This window comes from Chlorella variabilis, assembly GCF_000147415.1.
Source record: "Chlorella variabilis unplaced genomic scaffold CHLNCscaffold_15, whole genome shotgun sequence".
NCBI lineage: Eukaryota > Viridiplantae > Chlorophyta > Trebouxiophyceae > Chlorellales > Chlorellaceae > Chlorella > Chlorella variabilis.
The window spans coordinates 715660-725279 of record NW_005435073.1 but is presented as its reverse complement, the minus strand read 5'-3'; the positions used below and the strand labels follow the sequence as shown (position 1 = coordinate 725279).

At 69.0% G+C, this 9620-nt stretch overlaps 4 protein-coding genes across 4 annotated transcripts in view; 3 read left to right on the top strand and 1 right to left on the bottom strand.

The window, feature by feature from the left end:
* Positions 1 to 1511, top strand: part of CHLNCDRAFT_136123 (hypothetical protein) — a gene marked incomplete at both ends in the record, with an annotated part of 4475 nt that extends 2964 nt beyond the window's left edge. Inside the window, 4 exons of the mRNA XM_005846088.1 lie at positions 240 to 271; positions 780 to 917; positions 1075 to 1151; positions 1385 to 1511. Of these exons, the coding sequence (XP_005846150.1) occupies positions 240 to 271; positions 780 to 917; positions 1075 to 1151; positions 1385 to 1511 (374 nt within the window). The remainder of the gene's footprint in view (positions 1 to 239; positions 272 to 779; positions 918 to 1074; positions 1152 to 1384) is intronic.
* Positions 1512 to 3285: 1774 nt separating this feature from the next.
* CHLNCDRAFT_136121 (hypothetical protein) lies at positions 3286 to 3751 on the top strand (the record flags this gene model as incomplete). Its single annotated transcript, XM_005846087.1, has 3 exons — positions 3286 to 3405; positions 3492 to 3549; positions 3633 to 3751. The coding sequence occupies 3 exons, from the start codon at positions 3286 to 3288 to the stop codon at positions 3749 to 3751; spliced, it is 297 nt and encodes a 98-aa protein (XP_005846149.1).
* Positions 3752 to 4275: 524 nt separating this feature from the next.
* CHLNCDRAFT_25268 (hypothetical protein) lies at positions 4276 to 7483 on the bottom strand (the record flags this gene model as incomplete). The annotated part of the gene is made up of 7 exons (XM_005845956.1): positions 4276 to 4593; positions 4832 to 4983; positions 5256 to 5334; positions 5522 to 5644; positions 5878 to 6052; positions 6319 to 6641; positions 7262 to 7483. Coding segments are annotated over 7 exons (1392 nt in total), but the record flags the coding sequence as incomplete, so codon positions are not given.
* A 1417-nt stretch (positions 7484 to 8900) lies between these two features.
* CHLNCDRAFT_136119 (hypothetical protein) overlaps positions 8901 to 9620 on the top strand; it is a gene marked incomplete at both ends in the record, with an annotated part of 2422 nt that continues 1702 nt past the window's right edge. Inside the window, 2 exons of the mRNA XM_005846086.1 lie at positions 8901 to 9137; positions 9313 to 9615. Coding sequence (XP_005846148.1) covers positions 8901 to 9137; positions 9313 to 9615 — 540 coding nt within the window. The remainder of the gene's footprint in view (positions 9138 to 9312; positions 9616 to 9620) is intronic.

The window sequence follows — 9620 nt, the reverse complement described above, 5'->3', positions numbered from 1 at the left end:
CAGAGCAGGGAGCAGCAGGCACCCTGACGCACGAGCGGCATCAGGCCAGCGCGGCAGGCCAGCCCAGCTGCACAACGCCCCAGCGCAGCGCAAGGGCGTGCAGGCGATGGGCAGCACCCCACCCGCATCCGGGTCGCCGCCGTCGCAGGCTGCAGGGCCGCGGCTGCCGCTGCTGGCATAGCGCTTTGCCTGCCGCCGCCCACAGCGCCTCGCCGGCTGCCGCCCTCCCTGCCCTGCAGCCTGCGACGGCGGCGACCCGGATGCGGGTGGGGTGCTGCCCATCGCCTGCACGCCCTTGCGCTGCGCTGGGGCGTTGTGCAGCTGGGCTGGCCTGCCGCGCTGGCCTGATGCCGCTCGTGCGTCAGGGTGCCTGCTGCTCCCTGCTCTTGGCGCCCTCGCCTCCTTCCTCGCTCTCCACCCCAGCCGCGCCTTGCACCCCCCTGCCGCAGCCATTGCGCACATTGTGGAGGCAGGCGGCATCGCAGCCAACCAGGACTACCCTTACAGGGGGCAGGACGGCTACTGCCTGGCCAACCAGACCCAGCGCCTGGGCAAGTTCAAGGCAAGCCGGGCGCCGGGCACCCATCCACCACAGACAGACACACACCGACACTCACCCATACACGCCTTCACACTACACCGCACACCACTTACCCTGTCCCCCCACCACCACATACACACCCCACACACCCACACACATACAACGCTCTACACCGCACACTTGCGCATGCCATGCTCGCAAAGACACCGCCGCCCGCCCCCACCGGCCGCCTCCGCAGGGCTTTGCGCGCGTGCCGCGCTGCGACGACGGCGCCCTCATGGAGGCGCTCTACTCGCGCGGCCCCCTCGCCATCTCCTTTGACGCCTCCCGCCCCTCCTTCCGCTTCTTCTCGTCGGGAGTGTATGTGGACACAGAGGTGCGGTGGGGTGTGGTGGGGTGTGGTGCGGTTCGGTTTGGTGGGGTGCGATGGGGTGCGTGCTTGGGTGAGACAGGCGCGGCCAGCGGCGAGCGACCAGCAACCACCGCCGAGGCTGCCACCACCGAGGCTGCCGCCACCACACCGCCTGCTGCAGTGCGCCTGGAAGCCCGATGAGCTGGATCATTCCATGGTGCTGGTGGGCTACGGAACCAACGAGGCCGGGGACTACTGGTGCGCAGGGGCGGGCTGCGCTGCGCTGGGGCTCGCGGGAGGGAGGCGTGCCCGCTCCCCTCCCCGCTTTGCCCGGCCGCCCGCGCTGCCCTCGCGCCGCGCCGCCGTCGCCGCCCGCCGTGCCGCCCCTGCGCCGGTGGATGGCAGCCTGAGCTGCTCCTGCCACTCGCCCTGTAGGGAGGTAAATCCTGGGCTGATGGCAACCTGAGCTGCTGTTTTCTCTCCCACTGCAGGGAGGTGAAGAACTCGTGGAGCACGCACTGGGGCGAGAAGGGCTACTTCAAAGTGTCGCGCACAGTCAACCACGCCTGCGGGGTGCCCGCCGACGCCTACTACGCTGTTGTGGCTGACGACGTCTAGGCCCGGGAGCCAGTTCTGATTAACCACAGCCGCGGCTGTACTACACTGCCCTGCATTGCAATCCGCTACTAGGAGCAGCGTCCCCTGCCGACTGATCCCGTGACGCAGCCGGCCACTGCATCCCAAAGGGCCGTGCGACCCGCCATGCTCGCTGCTGCCGTTGCTCCTGCGCAGCGCTGCAGGCTTCCTCGCTTCCCTTCCATTTTTAATTTGCATCGCTGTCCCCTTCTCAGACCACTCTCATTAGCAGAAGTCACGGATTCCCGGCCCACAGTGATCATTGATTCCAAGCTGTCAGCATCCCCGCTGTCAATTCTGCCTGCGCCATGTTGACTGTACGCACCCTGTGCTGCTTGCACCCCCTGAAATCATGTATGCAATCAAGTCTCAAGTCGCGTTGGTGCTCTCCAACAGGCCGCTGCCAGCCCGCAGGCATCCCGGCCGCTGGCAGTCAGCCGCTTGGGGGGCTGGTGGGTTCGCCACACATCACTGGCACACTGATGAGGCAGATGTTGCGCCAGAGCCGTAAAGTATCCTGCGCCCGGGACAATGGTGTACCTTAAGACAGGGCGATGCGTGCTCACGCTGAACGCCTCTCTGCCTTGATGCTGACGCCAGGCTGCAGGCCAGGCTGCAGGCAGGCGCACAGCAGCCTGCCAGGCCGCAGCCTGCTTGTGGCGCTGCCAGCGTGGCCCACCTGCACTTGCGGCGACACCGCCTGCGGCGGGTTGCATGCATCCCAGCAGCCCGGCTGGAGCGTGGCAGAGGTGAGGCGGCAGCAGGCCTGCACCGCCTCCTGAGAAATGGAGGCCAGCTGGTCCAGTGAGTCCAGCTGCAAGGGCGGGCAGTTGTCGAGGACAGGAGGGGCCAGAGTCTGGAGGTGTTGGAGGTAGGCGAGAACACAGGCAGTAGTTGGCAGTACCTTGTTGTGGCAATCTCGGTACATGCAGCATGCTTGGCTAGCCGCCCAGGAAGCATGGCAGGCCCAAAGTGTGAGATAGCTGTGCGGCGCGGAAGCAGGCCAGGCCTTACCCTGCAGAAGGTCGACATGGTGGAGGAAAGGAGGAAAGGGTCGGTGCAGAGCCCAGCGCTGCCGGTGGATGGGCTGCCGCTGGCTGCCAGAGCTGGGGCTGCCGCCGCCGCCCCGTCGCTTGCCGGCGCCGCCGACCCACTTTCGCCTGCAGGAGTGGGGTCTGCTGGAGGCTGCGAGGGCGCAGGGAGGCCACCCTGGATGCTCTGCAAGGCATCCAGCAGTCCCGAATCGACGCTACCGCTGGAGGGAGGGCCCTCCTGCTGCAGCCGCCGGGTGGGTTCCCGTGTCCGCCTGCAGGCAACCAAGGCATATCAGTAAGACTCAGTTGTCCACACGGAGAAGCCCCACGGCGGCAGGATGATCTCACCCCAATAGGAGGCGTCTGCCGCTGACGGAACCTGCGCGCAGTGGCGGGAGAAGGGTGGGAGAGTGGCACGCATCTGTGGCCCCGATGGCTCTTCCCCGCTCACCTGCTGCAGCCCAGAAGCACAGACAGCACAGGGTGAGAGCCACACGCCGCATCCAGGTCGCAGCCTTGGACCACAGTCGAAGGCTGGCAGTTATGCCATGACTTACATACTCGATTACGGACGGCAGAACTGGCAGAAAGCAGCAGGGGCGCAGAAAGACTGGGTGCCCCGCTGGCGGTGCAGGTTTTTTCTTCCCCCAAACCTGAGCTCTAACAAGGTCGCCGCGGGACTCATCATGGCTCCGGGACCGCCATCAAGTGGCTATCGTCCCATGACCGACCATAAAGAGAAGGAGCTGACATCGGCGCTGAGCGACTGCGTGCTCGAATCGTCCTGGTTATGTACAGTGGTCGCAGTGGCTCTGGCGGTGCCTCTGGGAGTTAGGCAGAAGGTCAGTGGGGCCCCGGCACTGCACAGCAGGCTCGCCGCCACCGCCGCCGCCGCCGCCGCCAACCGCCTCATGTACCCTGATTGCAGAGCTACATGCCTGTAGTCTACCTGGGCCTGGCTGGCACAGTGATGGACCTCTTAAATGGTGAGCGAGAACCGCCGCACCGCGCCCTGCAGGATGCCTGCAGGCGTACGGTTGCCTGACGCGGTGCCCATCTCCCGACGCAGGGTACGACAAATGCAAGGAGCAGCGGCAAGCGTTGGAGCGGTACCTTCAGAACCGGGAGGCCTTTGGGCAGCAGCCCACCAGCGTAGAGCGCCAGCTGGGCGGCGGGGACAACGACTGACGGCGGCGGAGCAGGCGCCAGCAGGACCCATGGCTGAGGATGGCTGAGGCGGGTGTGGGCCTGCGCCAGCAGGCTGCAACGGTGTGCTGACGGAATCACGGCATTACATGCGGAGAGTTGATTCTTTTGGTGGCTCGATGCGTCCGCTCAATGGGTGTAACTGCTTATGTTTGATCAGCGGCCTACTTAAATTGCAACGAAATGCATGCAGTACGGAGGTACGGTACAGAGGGAGGAGGATCACGCGGGTTGGTTGGGCCAGCCCCGCAGGCATCAGCGGGTGCTCAAGTTGATGCACAGCAGCTGTACACCAGAGGGCATCAGAAGGGGGCAGATGCACAGCAGCTGTACATCAGAAGGGGCGGTAACCGGGGACGCCTCCAGAGTAGCGTCGGCTGCCGCCGCCGCCGGGGTACCCGCCGCTCATGCGGCTGGCAAACATCTGGGCAAACAGCTCCTCCTCGTCAAACCCCGCGTAGCCGCTGCCCCTGCCGGGGAAGCCGCCCAAGCCGCCGCCCTCGTTGCTATACCCCTGCTGGATCTCCTGCACGGGTGCAGGCCACGGCGCAGGCGTGTGTGGCCGGCGGCAGACTCAATGCCTTGGCGCCGCCGGCCACGGGACTTGCACGGCATCCAACACAGACAGAAACAAGCAGCAGCGGGGCCATGTCAACGTCTAGCTTTGAGATCAAGCTGGGGCAAGGGTGCAGTACATGTGAAGCTGCCCCCTGTACCTCCAGGTTCCACCCCGCGTCGTACCGCCGCCGCTGCTGCGGGTCGGACAGCACGGCAAAGGCCTCCCCCACCAGCTTGAACTGAGCCTCGGCCGCCTCCCGCTCCTCCTCGCCGACCTGCAGCGCAGCGCAGCGGCGGCGGGGGCGGTGTGGGCAGGCCGGCGGTGGGTGGGCATCCAAGAGGAGGGAGGGACGATGCTCGTCGCTCGCCATCAAAGCCCGACCCCCAATCCCAGGCGAGGCAGGCGGCAGAGGAGCCGTACAGGCAAAACCACACAAGCACCGCAACACCGCACAAGCACCACCCAGACCCCCCAGGCCACCCAGGCCTGCACATGTGCGGTACCTTGTCCGGATGGTACTTCAGCGCGGCCTTGCGGTACGCCTTCTTGATGCCATCCTCCCCGGCATCCGCCTCCACCCCCAGCACGCCGTAATAGTCCACACGCTTGCTCCTCTTCAGCGCCAGCCGTGCGTCGCGCAGCATCTCGCCCAGCCCTGCACCAGCAGCCGCGGCGGCGTGGGAGCGAGCCGGGTGGGAGTCGTGCGGAGCCGTCGCCGCGGGGCAGGCGCCGGCGCGCGCGCGCCGCGTGCGGCCTCTCTGCAGCTCGACAGCTAGAACGCTGGCAGAGCCAGGGTTGCCCGCCGCTGCGGCCCGCCCTGCAGCCTGCTGACGGCAGCTGGAGTGTGCTGCTGGCCGCTCAGGCGGCTCGCCGACGCAATCGCAAACACAGTTGTCGGCAGGCCCTCCTGAGCTGCCCACCGCCCACCTGGGTATCCCTCCTCCATCTCCGCCACCTGCTCCAGGTCTCGTACCGCCGCATCGTACTGCTTCAGCTCCTGGTGTGCCTGCAGGGCAAGCGCCAGGTCGGCGTGGCTGTGAGGGCTACAGGAGGGGAGGCGTCTCGGTGCATTCGCTGGCGGGGAGTGCTGCCAGCAGGCGTGCACGACGGTGGGCAGGCAATTCCTTGGCTTCCGCCGCCGCGTTGGTGAGACAGGCGCCACGCTGGCAGCGCCACGCTGGCGGCGCGCCCACCTGGGCCCTGCGAACATATGCCTTGGTGTAGGATGCATCCATGGAAATGGCCAGCTCGGCGTCGGCCAGCGACTCCTCGTGCCGCCCCAGCTTGGCCGCCGCCGCCGCGCGGTTGCATGCCACCTGCCGGCGCAGAGGGAGGGCGGCGGGAGGCGCAGGAAAGTGGAGGCGCGGCCGTGGGGCGGGCACGGCGCGCGCCTCCGGCGCCGAAGTCGCCGCGGTGCTCTTGTGCTGCCCACCCCGACACGCTGCTCCAGGTTTTGGGCAACAGAAGGCAACAGATCCAGGCCGGCGGTACGCGGCTGGCAAACAGACGCCCAGGCCAGGGGCCCACCGGCCCCCGCGGGCCCTCCCACCTGCGCCACAAACTGGGTGCGCAGGTCAGGGTCGGCGGCCAGCGAGGCGCTGTACTGGGAGTGCGCCTCGCCATAGTCGCCCGCAGAAAAGGCGGCGTTGCCGCGCTCCTTGCCCCCCGCCACCGCCCGCAGGCGCTTCAGGCCGCGCTGCGCCGGCACGCAGTCCGGGTCGCGCCTGCGCCAAGGGCAAGGCAGGCAGAGGCATAGGGTAGGCAGGGGCAGGCGAGCGGGGGCAGCGGCAGGGTGGGTAGTGCGTGAAAGGAGGCTGGGAGCCCAGCCTCCTGGCGGCGCAGCGCTGCAAGAGGCTGGGCGGCGAGCATGCCGGGCCCGCAAGCGATGCAGCGGACAAGCCGGCAGGCGCCGCGGCGCCAGGACGCCAGGCCTGGCCCAGGCCCCGCCCGCCGCAACGCCCACCCACGCCCGCGCACCCTCGGCACCCACCTGAGCGCCTGCTGGTACAGCTGCTGCGCCATCTGCATGTTACCGCACAGGTACAGCGCCCGGCTGCGCAGCGCCAGCACCTCGGGCGCCTGGGCGTCGCCCTGCAAGGTCATCGCCCGCGCCTCCGCCACCGCCTCGGCATGCCTGCGGGAGGGAGAGGGAGAGGGAGAGGGGAGTGAGAGGGAGCTGGAGGGGCGAGGTGGAGAGGGAATTGGAGGGGGCAGGCGGAGAGCAATCAAGGACACAGCAGCTCGGCGTGGGCAGGGCCAGGCGGCGCACCTGCCGCAGGCGATGAGCGCCTCCACCTTCAGCCGCACCGCGGGCTCGGCGGCCGGCAGCGAGCCGCCGCCCGCCGCCTCCGCCAGCACAAGCGCGCGCTGCGCCTCGCCCGCCGCCAGCGCCTCCTGTCCCGCCTGCACCTTGCGCGCCACTGCGGGGTTCGCAGCGGGCAGGGCGTACGCTCAGCATGCCATGCCATGAGCCCTCGCCTCGGGGCAGCAGCGGCAAGCGCCGCAGGAGCTGGCAGGTGCAGAGGTGCACGCGGCCAGCCATGCCGCTCCCCCACCCGCAAAAATCTCAACCAAGCCCAGCTCAGCTACACCAGCTCACCGATCTGGCAGGTCAGCAGCTCCTGCTGTACCGTGGGGTCCAGCTGTACTGCCTGGCGGTACAGCTCCTCCGCCCGCCCCCAGTGCCCCATCAGCATCTCGGCCTTGGCTGCGCCCAGGGCAAGGAGCGGGCGGCGGCGGCGAGGCGTGTGGATGACGGTGCGCAGGGGCGCTGCCGGCGCGTGCCGCCGAGAAGCCCCATCCCTCCTCAACTCCACTTACACCTCGCCTGCCGCTTGCGCCTCCAGCCTTTCCTACTGCCCTCCTCTGCGCAGCGCAGCCTTCCCTCCATCCCCAAGCCCAGCCCCCGCACCTGCGCGGGCGTAGCCCTTGACAAAGGCGGCGTCCAGCTGTACCGCCTTGAGGCTGTCCTGTACCGCCTCTGGGTACCGCTTCCCCATCAGGCACGCCGCCGCCCGGTTGCCGTGGTACACCGCGGTGCCTGGGCACAGCTGTACCGCCGCGCTGAAGCAGCGTACCGCCTCCTCGTACCTCCCTGCCTTGAAGGCCTCGTTGCCCAGCGCCTTTTGCGCCTCCGCCAGCTGCCGCGCAGCGTCCTGTGGCGGCGCACCCGCGCCGCCTGCTGCTGCTGCTGCTCCCGGGACGGGGGCGGCTGCCGCTGCTGCTGGTGTTGCTGCCCCGGCGTCAGACGACTCTGGGGTTGGGGGCGCGCTGCCGGCGGGAGCAGCGCTGCCGGGGCGGCCCTTGCCCTTGCCCTTGCCCGTGCCCTTTGCCGCCGCCGCCGCCGATCCCGCTGCTGTCGTGGCCGCTGCCGGTGACTGGTTCTCTGCTGAGCCCTCGCCGCCGCCTGCTGCCGCGCCGCTGCCTGCCTGCGCCCTGGCCAGGCCGTCCCGCAGGTGCTTGTTGTTGGGCTTGAGCTTCAGGCCTTGCTGAAAGGCCGCCTCCGCCTCGGCATCGTGCCCCAGGCCCAGGAGGGCGGTGCCCAGACGATACCAGGCTGCACAGCAGTGCCACCAAGGCGGGTGGGCGGGATGGGGACGGGCGCCTGGCAGCGGCGGCAGGGCGTGGCGGCACGGCGGCACCCACCTTTCTCCCACTCTGGGTGCAGCCGTGTGGCCTCCCTGGCGTTGACCACTGCCGCGTCCCACTGCTCCAGGCGCTGGTGGGCCTGGCTCAGGTTGCTGGCAAGCTTGGCGGCCTCCTTTGGGCAGAAGGCGTCCCCAGCTTGATCAAGCTGGGCGACCAGCGCGGCCTCGTACCCCGCCGCCGCTGCCGCATAGGCGCCAGCCTGAAAGGCCTGCTCGGCGTCTTTCTTGAGGCCCTGCCATGACGCATCCATGGTGAGGGCGACACCGGTGCAGGGGCTTCTGATGCGTGTGTGGGCAGCCTAAAGGGCGAAGTGGCGGCAGTGGCCAGCCCCCCAAGCTGCGGGAATGTGTACCCAAGGTGAGGCGCAAACGGCAGGCCACACGCTGCTGTGAAACGCGTGCCCCAAAGCGACTGCCGTGCACCCACAGCAATACAAGTCTGTCCTCCTTGGATCTCTGGCGCCCCGTGTGTCGCAGCCCACATTAACCTCACTGCCGCAGGGTTGGAAGCTACCCATCGCAGGTGAGGTGGGCTACAGCTCCATGTGCGAGATGGTACTCGGTGTCGGGGAGGCTGCTGCACACCCCGAGTCACCTCAAGAGGCTTGACCTGATTGACGTCGCGGCACGATGCCTGCAGGCGCTCTTGGGAACCAGTGACTGCGGTACGAGGCGGCGGAGCAGCGGGAAGCGCCGCCTGTTGCCCCCTTCCCTCGCCCTGTAGCGGCCGCTTGCCTGCCCGCTCCTGCCACCTGCTTGTCCGACCACCACCTCCACGCACAGCCGTCAGCCTGCCGCGGCAGCCACCATGCCACATGCTGCGCCCACGACAGCGCCGGCGGGCGGCCGGAGGCAACCTGCGCCGGCCAGCTTGGCTACAGGCTCAGCCTCGCCCGCCACCCCTGCGTCTGCCTCTCCTCTATCCATGGCGACACGCGGGCGCAGTCAGCAGGCCACTCCAGCCAGCCCCGGGTCCGTGAGCCAGCTGGGGGCACAGCTGGCGGGGCTGGCACTGGGCGAGGGGCTGGCCGCTGTCAGCTGGTGCGTGGCGCTCAAGCCGCCGGGCTCGACGCAGCTGCTGGTGGTGGATGGCAGCGCTGGCGACAGCTGGCAGGAGGAGGCGGACGGGCACGCCTGGCTGCAGAGCAAGCTGCTGCACCAGGTGCGGGAGAGGGGGCCTGCCTGCCTGCCTGCCTGCCTGCCTGCCTGCCTGCCTGCCTGCCTGCCTGTGGGAGGCCCCCTTTGTACCGTGCCCGGCCATCTTCCAGAGTGACCTCCCGCACCACTTCACCCTCCTTCGCTTCCCCTCCCCGCCCTGCCCTGCCCCGCCCTGCCAGCGCTGGACGGGGTGGGCCTGCTACAACGACGAACCGCCAGAGGGCAGCGGCGCGCGGGGCGGCGTCACGTACGGCCACTGCAAGGGCATCCTGGCGTGGAGCCGCGGCCGCATCGGCTGGCTGGTGCACTCGGTGCCCGCCTGGCCGCAGCGCTTCAGCGACGCGGAGCTGCCGCCGCTGGTGGCCAGCGGCGTGCGCTGCGGCCAGTCCTTCATCTGGCTCAGCCTGGAGCGCACGCCAGAGCTGACGCGGCACATCTGCGGTGCGCGCGGCGCCGGCGGGCCTGCATGTGTGGCGGTGGCGGTGGT